At 30.7% G+C, this 24,479-nt stretch overlaps 2 protein-coding genes across 2 annotated transcripts; both read right to left on the bottom strand.

The window, feature by feature from the left end:
• Positions 1-2,336: 2,336 nt before the first annotated feature.
• LOC124910688 (tetraspanin-8-like) lies at positions 2,337-3,509 on the bottom strand. Its single transcript, XM_047451362.1, has 2 exons — positions 2,917-3,509; positions 2,337-2,836 (listed from the first exon to the last, which is right to left on the bottom strand). The coding sequence occupies exons 1-2, from the start codon at positions 3,415-3,417 to the stop codon at positions 2,531-2,533; spliced, it is 807 nt and encodes a 268-aa protein (XP_047307318.1). The 5' UTR covers positions 3,418-3,509; the 3' UTR covers positions 2,337-2,530.
• A 17,057-nt stretch (positions 3,510-20,566) lies between these two features.
• LOC124910447 (WD repeat-containing protein 44-like) lies at positions 20,567-24,152 on the bottom strand. Its single transcript, XM_047451090.1, has 8 exons — positions 23,866-24,152; positions 22,566-23,564; positions 22,324-22,414; positions 22,089-22,246; positions 21,956-22,013; positions 21,781-21,860; positions 21,616-21,709; positions 20,567-21,546 (listed from the first exon to the last, which is right to left on the bottom strand). Exons 2-8 carry the CDS (start codon positions 23,496-23,498, stop codon positions 21,056-21,058), a joined length of 1,905 nt encoding a protein of 634 aa, XP_047307046.1. The 5' UTR covers positions 23,499-23,564; positions 23,866-24,152; the 3' UTR covers positions 20,567-21,055.
• Between the last annotated feature and the right edge of the window lie 327 nt (positions 24,153-24,479).

Raw genomic sequence — 24,479 nt, 5'->3', positions numbered from 1 at the left:
CAACTATTGAAAGCACTCGGTAGCTCACTTTGCAAGTGTGCATTGAGAGGGCAGGACGAGTCTTCATCTTCTATTAATCGTGAAAAATTTATTGAAAAAAAAGCGGAGCATAAAAAGTTAAATCTGAGATGCAAGTTGGAGTCAGCCCCAAGTAATTTTTCATCCTGGCTCCGCCCCTGGCTGTGTGTGAGTTATAGTGTTGTAGTCCTTTCCTACACATAACTTAGCACCACCCTTAAATTAGAATCTTTAAAAAAAAAAATCCTAATTTGTTTAACAAGTAAATCAGGCGGCAACTCAAAAAATAGAGTAAACTACGTTCGAATTCTGGTTATAATCCTAATCCGGATTCTCACAAGAACACTCACGGGAACACTCACGGGAGAGTGATCTTCTCGTCAACATCACAAAATTCGAGAAGAGGATAAAACAAAAAACAATTCTAACAAAGCTTACTAATCGATCCTTCAAACCTCAATACAAGTATCATCCATACCAAAAACTGATGAACTACCGCAAACTGACAAAAAAATCATTTAAAACTGATGAACTACGACAAAAATTCATTTATTCATTCAATTTGATTAGAATCATCACCACAAGTAGAAAGAAGGGGTAGACTAAAAAGACCTCCCTTTTCCTTTACTTTTATTTCGATACTTCAAAACAGTCTAGGAACATATCGACACAAAAATAGATGAATGATAGGAATATTGGAATTCTTAACCTTTAAACGCATTTTAGATTTGGGGAAATAACTTATAATATAAAATGTAAAATTGTCATATTTTCACAAATGACTAAAAAAATTAGAGTTGAGATTTTCGTTATACAAGAATGAGGGAACATAAGAGCGAGACATTTTCTCGAATGTAAATAAGTACTGAACCTAATCTTTATTTCCGTCTTTCGACGCATCATCATTTTTTCTTGAAAAATTGAGTGGCGTAAAATTTGAAAATGGCATTCTACTTTGTTTAAAAAAAAATCAAAACTTTTAATATACATTTTCTTTTATTCTATCCATTTGAAACGCATTACAAAACACTATGAAAATTGTTTTTTGTTACACGATTTGGATATTTGAAAAAGTTATTATAAATTTATTGGCGACCATTCAAATCGATCTGAACAAACTGTTATAAGCGATTAAATTCAAACCGAAAAATTTATGATATATGATTTTTGATCTTATAAAAGGACTATATATTAGAGTTAGAAATATGGTCTATTAAAAAAATAATTGAATCTGAACTCAAAATATATTTATTAGTTATAATATAAAAACAAATTTACAAATATACCAATTTTATTTGTTTAACAAAAATTTGTTTTAAAAATGTTATTATGTTGGATAGTTGATTTTGTATGATAAATTATTTAAAACTTACTTTACAAAAATGAATTATTACATCCATAAAGTCCTGAGATATACTATAAATTATATGAATTTGAGACATCAAATCCACCTAATATATGGATGATATAGGGTCTTGATAGAGTACAATGGACTTAATCGAATTAAATTTACTTAAAAATTGACATAATCTAATCAACTATTTGTAATAGATTACAAAAAAAAAAATATTTGTTTCATATTGCTAATCACTCGTGTGATTGACTAAAAAACAAACAAAAAAAATCACTAAACCAAAAGTATCCGACTAAGACACTTTAGAATCATGTCTGCTAAGGTTCGCAAATTCACTATCTTGGTTATAATAAATATGTTAGTTTGTTCTAGTCATATTGTAGATGTAACTGCTAGACACTTAAGGTCCCTTTGATTAGACTACCCTCTTTAGTGTTTTTTTTTTAATATCGTTAATAAGAACTAGCACCATTTCTCGGTCCTATTGTGCATATGGGTTTATGTTTTTTTGTTGATGCCACCCCACTTTTTGGCCATTCAGCCATGAATGAAAGTTTGTGAAAGTTCTTACTCTAAATTATTCTCTCGGTCTTGAACCTCTATCTTGGACCACTAGGTGTATTCTAGTAATATCTCAAGTAAAGAACTCTAATCCGCTACGCTTGATTATATAATTTCATACTCGATCCCATCAATCAAGAACTCGTTTTTGTTTTTGAAGTAAAGAACTCTAAGTTAGGCTTCAAATTTGAACAAATAAAATGCTTTCAAAATAAAGTTTTTCTTCAATATGCATCAATATGGACAAATTCCAAGAGTTCTTTGCCTGACCATCCATTCCATTCAGACAAGATATTTTCCATGAAAATTGTAATAGCCCTCAGTTGAAACATCAAATCCAGATATGAAGAAGTGAATGAATGAATGCAAATAGGCAATGTAAAGGAAGGAAAAAAACACAGAATTGGTAAATGTCAAGTAGTAGGATATAATGATAATAAAACTAGTAATGAAACAGTGAATCATCCAGGCATAATAATAAGATAGCAGCTAATAGAGCTATAGGCTATACAAGCAAGCCAAAGAGTAAAAAAAAACAACCAAATCAATGAATACAGCAGTAAACAAGAGTTATAAGCTCAAAACCTACAACACAATCTATCTAGTTGGATAATAGTGATTATCCTTCCTGTTATTCCTGAAAGCACAGCACCCAATTGAATAAACAATGATAAGGAAGATGAGGAATATAATGTTCACCACCGCCACCTTCTTCCAGTCACGCTTCAGATTATCCAACAACCCAGCCTTGCAAGACTGGCAACCATAACACAATACATTTGAGTCATTTTGCCACACTTTGCAATCAGGATTCTTATCACTTGTTGAATTGGTTGACTCAGTCCAAGTTGTTGCGTTTACATATTGAAAGTTGCAATCATTCGATGGCTTACAACACCCAGACTGCATAAACAAGAAATTAATGTTATCATTTGATTTACCCAGACCCAGTTCAAAAACAAGATCAGATCTGGAATACATACCTGTAAAGAGGATAAATGTTCCTTGAAGAATTGGTCAGCGGGTGTTTGAGATCCGATCAAGCTTTGGCAAACGTTGCTGTCCTTTATACAACTCTGGATTTTATTCCAATTCTTAGTACTGCTAACCCGTTTCTGAAGCCAATTAGAGTAATCACCAAGACGATACTCCTTATAACCTTTACCCGAGATATTCTCACCAGCACCCTTGTTGGTCACAGCAAAAGCGAAAATTGTGAAGCAGAAGAGGATGACGATAAGTAAGAACATGACTACAAGATAAACCCAGAGTAGCCATGTGACGCGGAAGCAAGCACCGATGAGACCCGCAAGGGAAACGACCATTAGAAAGACTCCAAGCGCTATTACTGGCTTGTCTAGGAAACGCTCGCACTCGGTCGCACCTTGCTTGCTTAGCCATACTCCGGCCCAGAGGATTGGGATCGAGAGGAGGAAAGTTATGAAATTTAATATCCCAACTAGGTTATTGCTTAATCGAAACATTTTCGATGATCAAAGTACACAGACAAAATTGTTTTCAACCGCTGAAGATAAAGATGGAGACGAATAATTGGCGAAGTGGATGATGAGAAAGATAAGAAGATGGAAGGTTACTTTATATTGGGTCTTAACGCGTGTCAACGGTGGGTTCTAAGAAGTTTCACGCAACCGAACCGACCGCGTTGCCGTATTTTGACTTGATCCATCGCGCAAGGATAATGTAGGGAAATGCAATATGATCGACTTAATTGCGCAAATAACCCGCGCTTAATTAAAATTGTACAAATGAAACTTACTATTTTTCGGACATGTCGCAACGGTGCGTTACGTGACGCGATGGCGGTCGTGTCTCGCGACGGCATACTCGAAGAATTAGGGTTATGGGTGTTCAATACTTGGTCTGAACCGAATATCCGACCGAATTCGAATTCCATTTTCGGTTTTTGTATGAAATTTCAAATAAATTCGAATTCAAATACGGTTTTCGAATTAATTTTCGAGTTTGGAATTCAACTCGAAAAGCGAACCAAAAACCGAATTCAATTTTTCATTATTTATTTTTCCAAACTTTGCTTAAAAAAAATTCAAAATAATTAAATTAGAATATTTTGAACTAAAGATTTAATAAAATAAAAAAAAGTAACAAAAGCATCGGTGGTCTAGGGAGCAGAATAGTACCCTGTCACGGTAAAGTAAAAAAAATGAATTCAGTTTGAATTCGAATTATTCAAAATTCGAACCGAATATCAAATTTGAATTCGGTTCGATTTAATTAAAATTTATTCGAATTCGGTTCGATTTTCGATTTGACTAAAAAAGTAAATATTCGAATAAACCGAACCGAAGAACTCGAATAACCCGAAAACCGAACCGATGAACACCCCTAATTAGGGTTACGCGACGAAGTATTTTTGTCCGAAAAATATAAAACGGTCATTTGCGCAATTTTTATTAGGTGCGGGTCATCTCCACGTTTAAGTCAATTGTTATGGTCTTCGTCAAATTCCCAATAATGAAATAATAAAACAATATTTGTATCATGTGCGCAGCCGTTGATTGTTTTGTTTTTTAATTCAGACACTAATTCACTTTTAAGATTTAGAAGATTATTAGAAAGTGAACTACCTTTACTAAATATCAAAGGTCAGGATGGTGACTGTCATACGATTATTTGACCTACACCAAGTTATGAGCATAGTTTGATATTTATTATTTAAGATATGTTATTTTAATTTGGGTTGGAAGGGTTTCTACTTTCTATGATTCTTAATTAACTTTTATTATTATTTCCAGCAAATTATTTATTTAATTATTATTCCTATGGTTGGGAATACATTAAAAGATAAGGTCAGTCTTCGGATTTTGTCGTATATAATTCAAGTATTTTAATAACTATCTAAATTTATTTAAAATTTATGGAAATAAATATTAAAATTTATTTATTTATATTTAATATAATAATTAAAATTAATTAATATTTTTAACCAAATAAATTAGTTTTTAATTATTTATGACTTTATTTTAAAAAAAAAATTATAAAATTATATAAATAGATATTTTAATATTATATATATAGTGATATATTAAATATTTCTATTATTAGAAAAAAAAATTAAAATTCTTATATAATATAAAAAATAAATAAATATATTAATAATGGTGAATACATCGTCTCATCCCTAAGAACCCGTGAAACAATTTAGAGTTGACATCCTAACTTATTAAACACTTTTGACCTTATTTAAAAAATTACAAGGAATTCAATCAGAGAGAGAAATAATTAAACATAATATTAATACAAAAACAATAACAAATTATTTTTTCATTTTGTAAATTTAATTTTAATAAATATTTATGTAAAAATAAGTTAACACATTTATATGGTTAATTGGGTTTAGTCAATATAAGTAAATATTTAATACTTCAAACTTTTATATTAATTTTTAACAATTAAAATGTCTAAATAAAGATAATTATGTAAATACATATTTCTAAATAAATAAAACTATTTTTGAATTAGTATAGAATTTTTAGTAAACTATATATAATTTGAGTGAAATTATTATAATGGATTTTCATTTTAGACTAGTAGCTTTTAAAAAAAAAAACAAATTGTCACAAAAGATTAAATAAAAAGATAGGAAGCATATAACCCAAATCCCTAAAAGTCAGTATTGAAGGTTTCAAAAGTTAAAAACAATTCATTTCCTTAGATAACAAAGCATTTTGACCTAATTCCATGATTTTTGTTTAAAGTTTTCCAGACAATTTTACCCTTCATAAGCCATTTCCTAAATAAAATTTATTGTTTACCTTCATTTTTCGTGTAGGACACTTTCAAATAACTAATAATATTAAATTAATCATTTCCATTTCATATATATGTTCAGATCTCAAGTGGATTTTTTTTTAGTTTTTCAATGAAAAAAAAGGATTTATTCCATTAGACCTTGTTTGATTTTTGTTTTTAAGGTTTGTAATTTTTTTTTATTAGTGTAGAAACTCATTTTTTTATTCCGCAATTTTAAACTTTTTAATAATTTCGATAAAATAATATTTAAAACAGTTCTACGGGTTCATTGCATATGATTAAAATAATTAATTAATTGTAGTTAATATTGTATTCATTGGATAAAAAATAATTAAATTTTAAATTATTTAAATAAATATAAAAACTAGATAAAATAGGCAAATTAAATAAATATACTACTATTGTATAATATTGTATTATTTTTTTTTTAAAAAGAATGTTGATGAAAAGTGGCTGGAAGAATCACCATACCATTATAATGATGAAGATGAGGGAGATATGTTGAGAGAAGATGCACTTTTAAAAGTTGTTAGAGATGGTAAGAAACTTGAGAGGCTTGAGGGCGGATTTGAGAATTTTAAGCTTAATACAAATTTAAATTTTGGGATTAATCAAATAGTAAAAATAAATAAATTTTAATAATATAAAATATATAAATGATTAATATAATATAATACAGAAATAAAAGATTAAGAAGAAGAAAAAAAAAGTTATATATATTTAATATTAAAATAAAAAAAAATAAAAAAAATAAAATTAATAATATAATATATAATTAATAATAATATTAAATATTAAAAAATAAGAGCCTATAAAGAGGTCTTATGCAACTGCATAAGTTGTTTTCAGGGAAACCCTAAGATTTTGAGGGCCTATCCAAATTTAAATTTTGGGCCCTAAAATATAGAAAAAAAAATAATTTTAATTAATAAAATAAAATATAAATAATTAATATATTATAATACGAGACTAGAAATAAAAAAAAGTTATTTTTATAATATATATTTAATATTAAAAGAGAAAAAAAAATAATATTAATAATATAATATTATTAATTATAAAAAAATGGGGGCCCTATAAAAGTGGGAGGCCCTATGCAAGTGCATTGGTTGCCTTACCTCAGGACCGACCCTAGTTGTTTTACCGAAAGCCTGCACTAATTAGAGGGGCTAGAGGATACTGAAAATCCTGAGTTTGTTGAGAATTATGGGACACGAGAGGTCTAAGTGAGGAATTGAAATAGATGAAAAGTGATAGGCCAAGATGATGGAACATATTAATGCTTTGACAAAAAAAAAAAAAAAAAGTTGGTCATTACATATGATGCATTCTATAGTGTTCTCCGTGTATTTAGATGACATAACTCTTTGATCATATCTACGACATAACATAGCCCTACTACACATCATAACATAATTGACAAATGCATTTATTAGTAGGACTATTGTGTTTGTGACTATAAATAGACTAGAGAGAAAATTAAGAACAATCAAGCAAAGAGAAAATGTGAACTTTGAATCCTACATTAACATATCAAAAAGTATTTCTGTTCAAATAATTGGATTGCCAAATGAACAAATTCAAGGAGACATAATAAATAGTTTATTTATTAACATATATTTTACCTTAATTGGGGTGTGTAAGCACTCAAATTTCACCACCCTCAATTTATATTTTTTAAATAATTATTTTTGAATAAACAAATTCAAGATATTTAAAAATAAGGCCAAAATAAAATTAAATTATTAATTGAGATAATTAATCCCAAATAATTAAAATAAAGAACAAAATAAATAAAATAAAATAAAATAAAATAATTTGAGATAAATATGGTATTTAGTTTATCCCAAATTAATTTTAAAAAATTTTAAACAACTTAAAAAATAATTTGGAATGAATGTTATATCTATCTAAATCTTAAATTAACTTGTTACTATTATTTTTTTAACCATATCTATTTTTTATAAGAGAAATGAATTGGACAACGAATTTATAACAAAAGCAAGATCAAGAATCCAACAAAATGTCCGGGCGACTCTCTCGACACCTCGTCAGGTCATTCGACTACAGTAGATGAGCGATCATCCTGTGGAATTACGAGAAAGTCAAAATAGATGAAGATGATGTTCAATGCGTACTGGACATCCTTAGAGGGGATATTGAGATTGTCGAGTCATTTGGAAATGAGACAATGTACCCCGAATATAATGAACAATTGAGGCAGTGGAGGAGACAATGGAGAATGAAACAAAACAGTGGCGGTCATAAAACAACCAAAATGCTGAAAAAGATTCTAAACAATAGAACAAATAACAATATTTTTAAGATAGACTTTATAGTCTATATTGTCTGCAGCTTTCTCTAGACCTCACAAAATCAACCGTGTATGTATAAAGTTATTCACAAAATTTATATTCAAAAACATCATTAAATTATATACACTTTTCTTACCCAATTTTTGTACATACAAGTATAAAATTCTAAAATCTTTATTTGATGTCAATAATATCTGAAAGTTGAATTGGTGTCAATTCACAATTAATGACTTAGTTGATGCCTATAGGTATAAAGTTATTCTCAAAAGTTACATTCAAAAAATCATTAAATTATATACACTTCTCTTATCCAATTTGTGTACCCGTAGATATAAAATTCCGAAATATATATTTGATGTCAATAATATATGAAAGTTGAATTGGTGCAAATTCACAATTAATGGCTTAGTTGATGCCTGCAAAAGTGTAAGATAATGAAAAAAATTCATTTTCACAAACCGCAGACATTTCTCATTGTAAGTAATCTTTGTCGGTACTTTAATTCGGTGGTTTATTCAAATGTAAATGTAAAATGTTTTAACATATTGGTTATTGTTTCAGTTGTGCTACATGGCTACTTTACGAACGACAATTTTCGATATTGTCATGTTGGAATGACAATAAGCTAAAAAGTATGATGAAAATGGAATTAAAACGAGGAAGATTCAGATTTGGAAGGGATGTTGGACGCTTTCCACTTCCAAGAACCCACCAAGATGAGTAAATAAAGTGGCAAATCAGATGGAGGAGCCTCAGATTGTAGAGGCGACGACTCAGATTGTAGAGGATGAGCCTCTAATTGCAGATGATGAGGCTCAGAACACGGCGCCAGTAGATGAATATCTTAGGAATGCCATGCACAAATATTTCACAAAGACTACCCCTGCAGAAGAACCTCAGCTCGTAGTGGTTCAAGATGAAACACCACCTGAACTTCTTGTAGTGGTTCGAGTTAAAATACTACCTAAAGTTGTGATTGGGATAGAAAAAATGACTCAATCAGAACAAAGTTTAAGAGGAATTTTATAGATGAAACACCATCCGGAGTGGTGGTTGGAGTAGGAAACACATATCAGTCAAAGAAGAAGATTAAGGAACTCCGGACGGCGATTCGAGTTGAAACACAACCCGAAGTGGTGGTGGTTGTTTCTATAGAACCTCAACTCGTAGAGGTTAGAGTAGCAAAAGAATCCCCACTCCCTCTTAGAACACAACAACCGAAGAAGAAGATTAAGAAACTCTAGACGGCGATTCAAGTTAAAACACCACCCAAAGTGGTGATGGTTGTTTTCATATAACCTCAACCTACAGAGGTTGGAGTAGCAAAAGAAGCCCCACTCTCTATTAGAACATAACCTAAGAGGAGGTTTAAGATTAAGAATCAGGCAGTGGTTGTTAAAACACTACTCAAAGTGGTGGCGACTGTTGACATAGATACTCAAACCTTAGAGGTTGGAGTTGAAACACCACCCGATGTGGTGACGACTGTTGCCATATAAATTCAGCCCGTAGAGATTGGAGTAGCAAAAGAAGCCCCAATCTATTCACACGACCTAATAGGAATAAAAAAATCAGGGTCGGCTCTTTGCTCTCCATACATGACAATAACTTTGAAGAAATATGCCAAAATGTTCGAATGGATGCAAACGACTGACAAAGACAAATTCTTTGTGGAGTTAATTTATGCAAAGTTGGACTTAATGTAACTTCTTTAGAACTTTTCATAGCCATTATAATTTTTTCTTAACTCTTATTAGTTTTATCAAGATGTGTTTTCTTCATTTGTCTTTGTAGGGAAGTTTTATTCAACGGTCATTCGTCTTGAATTGAAATGGTACAGAAGTCAAAATAATATATATTTCACTAAGGAAGTGGCACCAATGACTAACTATACTAATCATAGCTATTCTGAGTTGCATTTGGGTATGGAATGGTTAGTAATAACCTATCTTTTCTCTAGCTTGGAGCCCGATATGAACTAAAGGGATCGATCCCAATAGCTTAGCAATAGGACTTGTTTCAACTATTCACAAGGATAACTCAAGGTTGGAGGCAAGGCTAAATAAAGAAGGAGAAAGGGGCGTAAACACTTCACTCTATAGGGGATGGGTTTAGCTAATATGCCTGAAAGGGGCACTAACCCAAACATAAATTCATCATAAGAGTGTCGATTTTCCTGCCAAAGGAAATAACTTTTACGACATATGTATGAACAAAACACGTTAACCAAGTGTAATAGTTTGTAATAGAAGTTGGGATAGAATGATTCTTTGTATGTGCGAGCTGAAATTGAGTTTCATTAGAACCATTCTCTCAATTAGTACAAAGTTACATTGTTTCTAAGATCGGGTGGAATTTTGTGATGTATCTCTGTAAATATTCTCTTGCCTTGGACGAGGGCCCACCTGGGCAAGGGAGGAAACTTAACTCAATCTTTCTTGCTAAAGCTTCAGGGAGGATTTTTTTAAAAGAAAGGATGATGAGGCTTATTGATTTCGCTTAGGCAGGAGGAGAGAACAAAACTAGCGAGCCAACACTTAGCTACTAGGAGGGAGGAGCGGATAAGCGAAAACCGATCAATTAGACTAGATATGCATAACAACTCTTGGAGTTTAAGACTTCTCACTCTTTAGACTCATTAGAATATCAAACATAAACAAAGAGAACAAGATTAATCTTACATATAAGGGGCGTAGAAGGACTTGACACCTATTTAATGGTCGCTTCGCAGGTATTTATTATAGTTTCCGAACAAGCTATTTTTGCTTGCACACTTGTTTAAGGACAAATGGAAGTTTGAAGGAATTGTATCCTTTAATTTATTGTGCAATGACTAATTTTAGATAAAACAATTATTAAAGATAATTTAATCTAACTAGAAAAAACCTTCAAATATGAAAATCATAAGTAAACAAAATGATCCAATGGGATTATCAATAACAAACCTTGAAACTCAATAAAAAGTTGAATTCAAATAAGATTTTATATAATAATTTAAAATGGAAATTATTTTATATAATTTAATGGATGATTTCTTTGATTTTTTTATCATTTGAATACCCCAAACCAAATAAGACCTTAAGTGAATTCATTTTGAAGTTATTTTCTTTATAAATTGAAATCGTTTGTAGTCTATAACATTTCATGTTTATAAATCAGAGAGTGAGAGTGAGAGTGAGAGTGAGAGTGAGAGTGAGAGTGAGAGTGAAAGTGAGAGTGAGAGTGAGAGTGAGAGTGAGAGTGAGAGTGAGAGTGAGAGTGAGAGGGAGAATGAGAGGAAGCGAGAGAGGGAGATGAGATGAGACAAATACACTCCAACGGACACAATGTTACTTAAAAATTTAGAATTAAAGATTGTTTAAATTTTGAAAAAAAAGAAAAGAGAAAAGAAAAATAAAATAGTTTTACCTAGAATATTGAATATAAGGACCAATAAAAAATGGATCTCCATGAATTTTTTCTTCTTATTAAGAGACTTAATTATCTAACTTTTCTCCTTCCATTCCTCTATTCCTCTTTCAGAGAGATAGAGATGGAGATTCCTCTTTCCCTTCCTCCCTCTCTCTTTCCCTCTCACTCTGGAGAGGGAGAGGGAGAGGGAGGGAGAGAGAGAGGGAGAAGGAGAGGGAGAGGGAGAGGGAGAGGGAGAGGGAGAGGGAGAGGGAGAGGGAGAGGGAGAGGGAGAGGTTGAGGAAGAGGGAGAGGGAGAGGGAGAGGGAGAGGGAGAGGGAGAGGGAGAGGGAGAGGAAGAGGGAGAGGAAAAGGAAGAGGAATGGAGATAGTTGAGGTGGATTAAGTCTGTGAAATGATAGTTGACAGGTGGATCAAGTCTATGAGGAGATAATTGATGAGGTGGATCAAGTCTATGAGGAGATAGTTGAGGTCAATCAAGTCTGAAAATTATTATTAATTAAAGTTAGTTTAAGGGAGAACAAAAACATTAATTATTTATATGACTTTTAATTTGGTAGGTTAATATGTCTTTCCATCATCATCAATTATCAATGTAATTTCTTGTTAGTTACAATTATATTAATGAATTTTTATATATATAAAAAAATTTAACTCAATAATCAAATGATCCATATAAGTCCTTGCTTGTTTGATGTGGGTTATTTAGAATTCATGATATTATAACATAAATATATCCTCATACTTCTTCTCATTTATGTACGTCTCTTTCAAGTATATAAGCCATAAATAATAAGTACGTAAAAAATTAAATATCATGGCGATGGTGACTACATGTCAATATTGAAAATTAAATGTATAATTGAAAAAATAAACGTATTGGTCTTATACAAATTAACCAAAAAAAATTTATAAATTTTTTGAACATAATTACTGAAAACCAATAAAATGTCCTTTAAATCAGAGGGGGAGGGGGAGGGGGAGGGGGAGGGGGAGGGGGAGGGGGAGGGGGAGAGAGAGAGGAAGAGGAAGAGGAAGAGGAAGAGGAAGATGAAGATGAAGATGAAGATGAAGATGAAGAGGAAGAGGAAAAGGAAGAGGAAGAGGGAGAGAAATTAGATAATTAAGTTTGTTTAGAAGAAAAAATTAATATGGATCTATTTTTTATTGGTCTTAATATTCGGTAATCTAGGTAAATATATTTTTTCTTTCTCTTCTATTTTCTTTTTTTTCAATCTTAAACAATCTTTAATACTTAAATTATAGGTAACATTGTATCAGTTGGAGTGTATCTGTCTCATTTATGAGTTTTTCTTTTACACTTACTAATAACTAACTTGACTTTCATATGTATATAATTAATTTATTTTATATCAATGCACTTACAGATTTTCCTATATAAATATTTTATATAGGAATAAGAAGAAGATCGTCGAGGAAGAAGACTTGTTAGAAGTGGTTGTTATTCTGAATATGGGGACCCTCCTCAAGTAATCTAAATTGACATTGTGGAAGAAGAGTTGTCTATTGTTATAAGCACTAAGGACCCTGAACCTGAGTAGATAGTTGAGGTGGATCAAGTCTGTGAAGTGATAGTTGATAGGTGGATCAAGTCTGTGAGGAGATAGTTGATGAGATGGATCAAGTCTGTGAAGAGATAGTTGAGGTCGATCAAGTCTGAAAGTTATTATTAATTAAAGTTTGTTTAAGGGAGAGAAAAATATTAATTATTTATATGACTTTTAATTTGGTAGGTTAATATTTCTTTCAATCATCATCAATTATCAATGTAATTTCTTGTTAGTTATAAATATATTAATGATTTTTTTATACATATAAAAAAAATTAACTCAATAATCAAATGATCCATAAGTCCTTGTTTGATGTGGGTTATTTAGAATTCATGATATTCCAACATAAATATATCCTCCAACTTCTTCTCATTTATGTATGTCTTTTTCATGAGTACCTAAGCCATAAATAATAAGTACGTAACAAATTAAATATCATGGTGATGATGACTACATATTAATATTGACAATTAAATGCATAATTGAAAAAAAAACGTATTGGTCCTATACAAATTAATTAAAAAAAATTATAAATTTCTTAAACATAATTATTAACTAATCAACCAAAGAAAAAACCAATAAAGTGTCTCTCTCAATCTATATATTTATATCTAATTTAAATATAAATCATATTATAAATTAGAGAGAGAGAGTGAGAGGGAGAGGGAGAGGGAGAGGGAGAGGGAGAGGGAGAGGGAGAGGGAGAAAGAGAGAGAAAGAGTGAGGAAGTGGAAGAGGGAAAGGGAAAGGGAGAGGGAGAGGAAAAGGGAGAGGAAAAGGGAGAAGAAAAGGGAGAGGAAATGAGATAGTTGAGGTGGATCAAGTCTGGGAAATAATAATTCATAGGTGAATCAAGTTTGTGAGGAGATAGTTGATGATGTGGATCAAGTCTGTGAGAAGATAATTGAGGTCGATCAAGTTTGAAGTAGTTATTATTAATTAAAGTTAGTTTAAGGGAGAGCAAAAATATTAATTATTTATATGACTTTTAATTTGGTAGGTTAATATGTCTTTCAATCATCATCAATTATCAATGTAATTTCTTGTTAGTTACAATTATATTAATGAATTTTTATATATATAAAAAAATTAACTCAATAATCAAATGATCCATAAGTCCTTGTTTGATGTGGGTTATTTAGAATTCATGATATTACAACATAAATATATCCTCCCACTTCTTCTTATTTATGTACGTCTCTTTCATAAGTACCTAAGCCATAAATAATAAGTACGTAACAAATTAAATATCATGGTGATGGTGACTACATGTCAATATTGACAATTAAATGCATAATTGAAAAAGAACGTATTGGTCCTATACAAATTAACTAACAAAAAAATATAAATTTCTTGGACATAATTACTGACTAATCAACAAAAAAAAAACCAATAAAATGTCCTTCTCAATCTATATTCTTATATCAAATCAAAATATAAATCATGTTTATAAATCAGAGAGAGAGGGGGAGGGGGAGAAGGAGAGGGAGAGGAAAAGGGAGAGGAAAGGAGATAGTTGAGGTGTATAAGTTTGTGAAGTGATAGTTGATAGGTGGATCAAGTCTGTGTGAGTAGATAGTTGATGAGGTGGATTAAGTCTGTGAAGAGATAGTTGAGGTCGATCAAGTCCCAAGTAGTTATTATTAATTAAAGTTAGTTTAAGGGAGAGAAAAAATATTAATTATTTATATGACTTTTAATTTGGTAGGTTAATATGTCTTTCCATCATCATCAATTATCAATGTAATTTCTTGTTAGTTACAATTATATTAATAAATTTTTATATATATAAAAAAAATTAACTCAATAATCAAATGATCCATAAGTCCTTTTTTGATGTGGGTTATTTAGAATTAATGATATTACAACATACATATATCCTCCCATTTCTTCTCATTTATGTACGTCTCTTTCATAAGTACCTAAGCCATAAATAATAAGTAGGTAACAAATTAAATATCATGGTTATGGTGACTACATGTCAATATTGACAATTAAATGCATAATTGAAAAAGAATATATTGGTCCTATACAAATTAACTAAAAAAAATTATAAATTTCTTGGACATAATTACTGTATTGGTGCTATACAAATTAACTAAAAAAAATTATAAATTTCTTAAACATAATTACTGACTAATCAACCAAAGAAAATCAATAAAATGTCCCTCTCAATTTATAAATCAGAGGAGAGGGAGAGGGAGAGAAATTAGATAATTAAGTTTGTTGAAAAGAAAAAATTAATAAAGATTTATTTTTTATTGGTTTTGATATTCGGTAATTTAGGAAAATATATTTTATCTTTCTCTTCTATTTTCTTTTTTGTCAATCTAAAACAATTTTTAATACTTCAATTATAGGTAACATTGTATCTGTTAGAGTGTATCTGTCTTATTTATCAGTTTTTTTTTATACTTACTAATAACTAACTTGACTTTTAATGTATATAATTAATTTATTTTATATCAATGCACTTACAGATTTATGTTTATAAAAATTTTACAAAAAAAATTAACCATGAGGTTTAAGGTATTACCGTATGTACTGGATCTATTTTGTGCGTCGGTTAAATTGTTCTATACTCTAATGACGTCTAAAGATATTCTCCTCCTCTCTATTAATATATTCGAATGTGTCATTTAGATCATCAATATCACCATATTCATATATTACGCGAGGAGACAAATAAATGTTTGATATATTTCTTATTATTATACATATTTTTTTAACTTTTATACAATTAGTAATCATATATTTATTAATTTTTTTATAGAGACAAACGATCAATCTAGTTCTTTGCATAAATTTAGGAGTATTTGTAGCTATTCTTCTCTCCACACTCTTTCTAGTGCCATTTTCATTACGAGCTCGGTTGTTGGTTGGATTTGTGTCTCCCACTTCTTCTCATTTATGTACGTCTCTTTCATAAGTATCTAAGCCATATATAATAAGTACGTAACAAATTAAATATCATGGTGATGGTGACTACATGTCAATATTGACAATTAAATGCATAATTGAAAAGGAACGTATTGGTTCTATACAAATTAAATAACAAAAAAATTATAAATTTCTTGGACATAATTACTAACTAATCAACCAAAGAAAAAACCAATAAAATGTCCCTCTCAATTTATATACTTATATCAAATCAAAATATAAATCATGTTTATAAATCACAGAGAGAGAGAGGAGAGGGAGAGGGAGAGGGAGAGGGAGAGGAGAGGAGGAGGAGGAGGAGAAGGAGAAGAGGGAGGGAGAGGGAGAGGGAGAGGGAGAGGGAGAGGAAAGGAGATAATTGAGGTGGATCAAGTGATAGGTGGATCAAGTCTGTGAGGAGATAGTTGATGAGGTGGATCAAGTCTATGAGGAGATAGTTGATGAGGTGGATCAAGTCTGTGAGGAGATAGTTGATGAGGTGGATCAAGTCTGTGAGTAGATAGTTAAGGTCGATCAAGTCTGAAGTAATTATTATTAATTAAAGTTAGTTTAAGGGAGGACAAAAATATTAATAACTAACTTGACTTTCAAATGTATATAATTAATTTATTTTATATCAATGCACTTACAGATTTACGTTTATAAATATTTTACAAAAAAATCAACCATGAGGTTTAAGGTATTACCATATGTAATGGCTCTATTTTGTGCGTCGGTTAAGTTGTTCTATTCTCATCCTCTCTATTAATATATTCGGATGTGTCATTTAGATCATCAACATCACCATATTAATATATTACGCGAGGAGACAAATTAATATTTGATATATTTCTTATTATTATACATATTTTTTACTTTTATACAATTAGTAAATCATATATTTATTATTTTTTTTTACAAATACAAACGATCAATCTAGTTCTTTGCTTAAATTTAGGAGTATTTGTAGCTATTCTTCTCTCCACACTCTTTCTAATTCCATTTTCATTACGGGCACGGTTGTTGGTTGGATTTGCGTCTCCCTCTCCATATTGATATTTGCGTCTCCATTGAGTATTGTTGTAAGTTTTAATTACATATTTGTTGATGTTTATTTGATTTATTGTTAATATTAATTTGTCGACGTTAATGCATGCAGTTTGAGGTAGTGAAGACCCGTAACGTGGAGTATATGTCATTTACGTTATCCTTCTTCCTCACAATCAGTGCAATTATTTGGTTCATATACGACATTCTAGTAACCAACGTGCTGATTCAAGTGAGTTTTCGTCTATACAAAAATTGATATTATTCATGCATATTAATATATAACATATTTATTGAAATGTTTCAGCTGCTAAATGTGATTGGGCTCTTCTTAGGAAATGTTCAGATGATTATATATGGAGTATATAAGAACAAGAAGAAGATTGTCGAAGAAGAAGACTTGTCAGAAGTGGTTGTTGTTCCGAATCTGGGGACCCTCCTCAAGTAATCTAAACTGACATCGTGAAAGAAGAGTTGTCTGTTGTTATAAGTATTGGGGACCCTGAACCTGAGGAGATAGTTGAGGTGGATCAAGTCTGTGAAGAGATAGTTGATGAGGTGGATCAAGTCTGTGAGGAGATAGTTGATGAGGTGGATCAAGTCTGTGAGGAGATAGTTGAGGTCGATCAAGTCTGAAGTAGTTATTATTAATTAAAGTTAGTTTAAGGGAGAGCAAAAATATTAATCATTTATATGACTTTTAATTTGGTAGGTTAATATGTCTTTCAATCATCATCAATTATCAATGTAATTTTATTGTTAGTTACTATTATATTAATGAATTTTTATATATATAAAAAAAAAATCTAAACTCAATAATCAAATGATTCATAAGTCCTTGTTTAATGTGGGTTATTTAGAATTCATGATATTACAACATAAATATATTCACCCACTTCTTTTCATTTATGTATACGTAACAAATTAAATGTCATGGTGATGGTGACTACATGTCAATGTCGACAATTAAATGCATAATAGAAAAAGAACCTATTCTTCCTATACAAATTAACTAACAATTTTTTTATAAATTTCTTGGATATAATACTAACTAATCAATCAAAGAAAACCAATAAAATATCCCTCTCAATCTATATACTTATATTAAATCAAAATTTTTGATATAATAGTCTAGTTCTGATTATAATCTTTTTTTTTATAAATCTAACATTATCTTAGTTGAGCAAAGGTAGAGGGAGTCCATCCGACAAGTCATACAAAACTCTGCATAATATTTTAAAGTGTATAACCAACTCAAAAGTACATAATATTTTTTGAAATATAAGAAAGATCTAGTTTTACACAAGCCCACTTTAATTAAACTTGGCTCAAATATATGCTAGCTCTTAATTATATGATTGTTTAGATGTGACTAACTCATTATAACCGGTGATTGACATAAAATTGCTTAAAATATTATTATACTTTTCAAATATAATGAAATTTATCAATGATTATTAACATGTATTAGAAGTTGTTTGTCACACAACCCATATATTCAATGATTATTAACATATACTAGAAAGATCCCCGTACGATTCACATGATAAAAATATAAATAAAATAAATTTAATAAAATTAATAATAATAAAATGTATTCAATGTTTAAATTTTTAATAAATCACGAATAATATATTAAAATAAAAAATAAAACACTCTCATTCCACGTTTTATTCACTTCGGTTAAACAACTTATCTTTTCACATATCTCATCACATATTTTTTCCGAATGAATCTCGCATCTCGTGACCTTACACTTTTACTTTGGTCAATCAAATATTTAATTTATATTTTTTAATATTTAACATCTAGGACCTCACACTATGGTCAATCAAATATTCGATTCATATTTTTTTAACCACTTTCAATTGATAATGACATATTATCCATTGACAAATCACATCACAATCACATTTGGTTAAAGGTTATACTTGTTTTGGGGTTTAGGGTTTAGGGTAACATTTTTAATTTAATTTTTAACTGTTTTAAGTTTATGAGCGAGTCAACCCACAATCCGACTCAAATATTAATTTACTCTCACATATATATCCAAATTAATCACAGCTCTCGACCCTACAATCCGGACACTTTAAAAATTAAGCATCATTATATATACAGATTAGTTAGTTAAAAAGTTGAACTTATATTGTTAAAATGTCCTGCATTTATGTAATTTAGTATTGAATTTAAAATATAAAGTGTTATTAGCTTAGTTAGTTAAAGAGTTATACTTGTTTTGTTAGGCTGCGAGTTCGAAACATACGTATAGCATTTTTAATTTTAAACAAAACCGTTTTAAATTTATGGGCGGGTCAACCCACAATCCAACCCAAATATCAATTTACCCTAACATACATATCCAAATTAACTACAACTTTCGTTCCGGAAATCCGGATACTTTAAAAATTAAGCATTATTATTATTATTATTATTATATATATATATATATATATATATATATATATATATATATATATATATATATATATATATATATATATATATATAAAGATTAGTTTTTTAAAAAGATGAACTTATATTGTTAAAATGTCTCGCATTCATATAATTTGGTGTTGAATTTAAAATATAAAGTATTATTAACCTAGTTGGTTAAATGGTTGTACTTGTTTTTGTTAGGTTGCGAGTTCAAAACATACATATAACATTTTTAATTTTATTCTAAATCATTTTAAGTTTATGGGCGAGTCAACTCACAATCCGACTCAAGTATCCATTTACTCTCACATATATATCCAAATTAATCAAAACTCTCGAACCAGCAATTCGAAAACTTTAAAAATTAAGCATCATTATATATACAGATATTTTAGAAATCGTAGTTGTTTTTGTTAGAAACAAACTACGATTAATATGACAAAAGTTATAACTATTATAATTGGGTCATTGAAAGTCACACCGATTATTAATAAATATACTATTTTAAAATAAAAAATAATTAATATAATTAAATAATTTAATTAAAGATCTTATCAAATATATTATTTATTTATAAAATAAAATAATATAAAATCAAAATTTAACTAAGGAAGGAATTAGAATATTTTGAATCTTCTTTCCTTAAATATTCTATAACTTCAGAATTTTTATTAGAGAAATTGAAAAAACAGGAAAATGAGACTCAATACAAACTACTTACTTGTTTATTGTCTTTCTAATAAAAAAGGTCTAACCGAGCTCGATTAAAAGAGCAACACTTGTGGCTCTAGCTTCTCCTTAGATTCCAACCGGACTGAACTATCATTCATCAATATGTACTACAATACACTTTAAGGATCTTATTAATTTAGAATAAATATCGTTTAGATAATGATCTAAAATTCGGTTTAAAACCTAATAAATCCCAATACAATGTAATTGTTACCCTAATATATTATATTATGAGAGTGACAATTACAAACCAAATATAAAGAAATAACCCCTGTTCAAGATTTGAATTTCATTCTGCTAGTAATTCAACATTTGACTCCTTTACATTGATGTCTGAACATTTTATGCATTTTCAGTTCAGTTTTCACTTTTACTCTAGTGATTCTCCCACTTTCTCAATTACATGTGAATGCTGAACAGAAACAATAGCTTAACTCCAAACTCACTCTAATCCTACTACATCAACAAAAGTCACTTACTAATTTCCATAATAAGAGTTTTATACACGTTAAAAGTTAAATCAGTTATACCCCGTTTTATATCAATGACATCCCCAACGTTAGGGTGTTGTTCTGTCGCTTCTTCTCTTTCACCCTTGGCTTGACGTTTCTTAGAGTTTTCCATCTTGTCCTCATGGTTCCAATTTTCACCTTAGAATGGTTTCGACAGCTTCCATGGCTGCTTGGGCAGGAATATACAGGCTCTATTCATGTCATTCTTAGTGGGTGGATCATGATAGAAGTTTCCTCTGCTCTTCTTTTCGATTTCCTTTCCTCTGTTATGCCATTTCCTTTCTTTTATTTGTTTCTCTTCAGATTTTAGAGAAATGCCGCTCTCATCTCAGCCAGATATATCGTTATAGAAATATGAATTGGATTTTCACAGCTTAAAACTTAATTTCATTGTGGTACTGGTAATCCATAATTGAAGAAGGACCGAATACAGCCATCCCAGCCTGCAGTTACAATAACTAGACCCCAAGCATGATGAGTATTAGAAGTGCTCTGACAAGAAGTTTTGAGAAAATTGTACTGAGATTTTTGCAAAGATGATGCTGAAGCTCGTGGACTTGAATATACCAGCTTCTCTTCGGGCCAAGTTGCAGAACCCTTTGTAAAAGATTCCAAAACAAATTCTGGGCTCAAAGAGAAAGATGCTGGTGAAGGAAAGGAGATTTTACAACCTTTTCTGATATTCTCGGGTTCTTGTTTCAACCCTAGCCAAGGTAAAGCAACTGATGCATTGCTCGAAAATCTTTCCCATGAACATACAACTGTTTCCGACTCGTCCTCGTTCATGCAATTCCATAGGTATACATTAGAGTCCTCACACGTGGACAGCATATGCATTCCATCCGATGCAAAAGAAGCCGAGATTTGGCTTTGAACACCTTTTTAGAAGAACATAAAAAATGTTACTAAAAAATGTACCTAATTATTTGTTTGAAAAAAGGAAATACCTTTGTATTTTCCAATCACGCCATTTTCGTCGAGGATTCTGACTTGTGAGTCTGTGCAAGTGACCATTACTTTAGTCTGGTCTCGTGGGAATAGCTGCATTTGACAAAGATAGCTTAAGAAAAATAAAGGACAAATGGGTTAAAGACAGCGTGCGTGGATTGTACCTGAAAGCCAGTTATCCTTTTGTTTGATGCCTTCTTTTTACTGTCCAAGAATATGATGCTTTTCAGTTGAAACTGATTTTCTGGGCCAGGCAGAACAAACTATAATTGTAATAAAAGCGATAAAACAGACTATTAAGAATGAGCACACACACAAATTATAACGAAAGAGACAAACCGACAACTGAAATGTCGTAAAAGCGACAGATTCCAGTAATAGAGCCCACAATAGCACCCTGTTGTCACATGTAAAATTATTCAGTATAATTTGGAGAAACAAACAAATTCGTTCAAAAGGAAAATAATCCTACTTGCCCATCTGGCTGAAAACACACAGCAGTGACGATATCTCTCGTATCTGTCCAATCAACAACATGACAACTTGCAACTTCCCAAACACGGATTTTTCCATCTATCGAACCACTAATGAAGTAATCATCACTCACAGGATTAAACTGGACGCAAGTCACTACACGAGGACATCATAAACCGTCGTTAGAGAAACAGTTAAGAGATTTAATATATACTCTAATCCAATGGATATACCGTAATTTCCATGTGGAAACACCTTAAGACATTCATCGCTGCCCACTTTCCACAGACGGACAGTTTTATCAACTGAAGAGGACAGTAAACACTGCATCAAGAAGAGGTTTAAATATGAAAATCTGCAAACTCAGCAATTATTATTTTTAAATGGTCACGAAGATTCAAACCATACTTACAAACACAAATTTACACTCTACTATCAGCAAATTTTGAAAACAAAAAATCAACTATTTACTTACATTATTCTTGGACCAAGCCAGATCTAGAATATCGTCAACATGTCCATGAAACCGATGCAACGGTTTCTCCAAAATCCTGAATACCTTTGGAGGGAAGATCACACACGGGCTCTTCATTTTTCTCATTTTCTCTTTTTGAACCACGATTGGAACAAGTTGAGAAAGACGATTCACTGTGAAATACATACAAGACGAATCAATATTGGGAATGTCTGTCTCGTTTGACCTTACATCTTCCACCACTTGCCAAATGCATACAACTCCATCTTCACCCGCAGTTGCGAGATATTCTCCGCCTAGACTAAATTTCATTGTCAGAATTGAACCGTCGTGTGCCTCAATCTCTTGTCCAATATAAAGAGCCGATAGTTCTTTAGATTGCTTTTTATGTTGTTGTACTTGAATCCTCTGAATCTTAGAATAGTTTGGATTCAAACGATCAGACACCCCGTTCCTATCTAAAGAACAAGTAGCAGAGCGTAATTTACTCAGCCATCGTTCTTTAACTCTATTCACAACTTCTCTTATATTGACATTATTGTCTTTCTGCTTCGGTTGTTGATTTAACGATGTTAATCGAGGAAAATCTCGAACGTGTAGTACATTTCGTTTACTTTTTTGTTCTAATACAACAATGCTTGAATTGATCTTCCTAGAAATATTTGAAACAGATTCTTGACATAAATCTGAAGAACTTACAGAGGATTCATCTTTTGAAATTTCCAAAACTATCTCAACCCCATCTGTATTGGAGTTCAACCCCATCCAATTCAAGAATTTAGATCGCCGCTCTTCAACACTTTGTGGGGCTTGAATCCACACATCATGTTCGGAAAGGCAAGAACTTGGAGATTCAGGAGTTGAAACAATATGTTCATAGGCATCAAAAAATCCAGAATCTTCATCATCATCATCATCACCAAGGCTGCCCATCTTTTGATTTCTTTAATTCAACCCATGAAAACTCAGATAATGGAACACATAGTAGAATATTAAATACTGCAATAGAGGAGACAAATAACAGAAAGAAAGTAAGAAACTTTTTATTATACATCGTAAGAGAAAAATGCATTAAAGAAATGAGAATATAATATATAGATCCAACTACATGGATCCCCAAGCAATGATCATTGAATCTGGTCAATCATAACCATCAATCAGCAAATAGAAAACCCATATATTTAATGATTTTTAACAAAGGATGAACCCTAACTTGTCTGACAAATATGGTGGCCAACACAGCAAATAGAAATCCTGATGAGAATGAAGGAAGGAGAAGTAAAAAAGGAGATGCTCTCACATGGGGTTTGGTAATGTAAAATTGAATGGAGAATGGAGAAGGCATCGCAACAACGGCAAGGCATATGTAAATATCCAGCTCTCCTTTTTGCCTATATCTCTCTACATCTATCCATTTCTCTTTCTCTCTTCTCTCTCAGGAGAAATGGAGCCAAGTCACAAATAGAACAAAAAGAATAAATGGTTGAAATTGGTAAGAACAAAAGGAAAATCCTTCTTATATTGTAAATGGGTGGCCTAAGAATCGAGAATTCGAGAGTAGAATCCCCTCTCCTCTCCTCTCCCTTTACTAAATTCTATCATATGCTTTTACAATTCATCTTTGTCCAACAAATGCCTTCCTGGTTTGTGTATGATCCGAGAATAATGCAATTAGTATAATTAAGACATAAAAGGCTAATTAAGATATACTAACTAAACATAAAATATTATTTTCTCTCTTCTCTATTTATTAATTATTTCATTAAATTAATTAAATTAATAAATATATAAATATATAAATATGTATATATTTTTTTTATATCTTATCCTTTTGATAAATAAATAAATTAGACTTTATAGTTAAACTTCAAAATTAACATTTATATTGAATTTAAACCGAGATTAAGAATAAAT

Source organism: Impatiens glandulifera, chromosome 7 (assembly GCF_907164915.1).
Source record: "Impatiens glandulifera chromosome 7, dImpGla2.1, whole genome shotgun sequence".
Lineage (NCBI taxonomy): Eukaryota > Viridiplantae > Streptophyta > Magnoliopsida > Ericales > Balsaminaceae > Impatiens > Impatiens glandulifera.
This window is presented reverse-complemented; position numbering and strand designations above follow the sequence as displayed.

What these genes read in the sequence shown, in the direction of transcription:
- LOC124910688 (XM_047451362.1), bottom strand. Translation starts at nt 3,417, where the DNA reads ATGTTTCGATTAAGCAATAACCTAGTTGGGATATTAAATTTCATAACT. An exon ending in AACATTTATCCTCTTTACAG is followed by an intron (nt 2,837 to 2,916) that starts GTATGTATTCCA and finishes TTGTTTATGCAG; the next exon opens with TCTGGGTGTTGTAAGCCATC.
- LOC124910447 (XM_047451090.1), bottom strand. Translation starts at nt 23,498, where the DNA reads ATGGGCAGCCTTGGTGATGATGATGATGATGAAGATTCTGGATTTTTT. An exon ending in TGGCTTGGTCCAAGAATAAT is followed by an intron (nt 22,415 to 22,565) that starts GTAAGTAAATAG and finishes TTCTTGATGCAG; the next exon opens with TGTTTACTGTCCTCTTCAGT. An exon ending in TTACGACATTTCAGTTGTCG is followed by an intron (nt 21,861 to 21,955) that starts GTTTGTCTCTTT and finishes TGCCTGGCCCAG; the next exon opens with AAAATCAGTTTCAACTGAAA.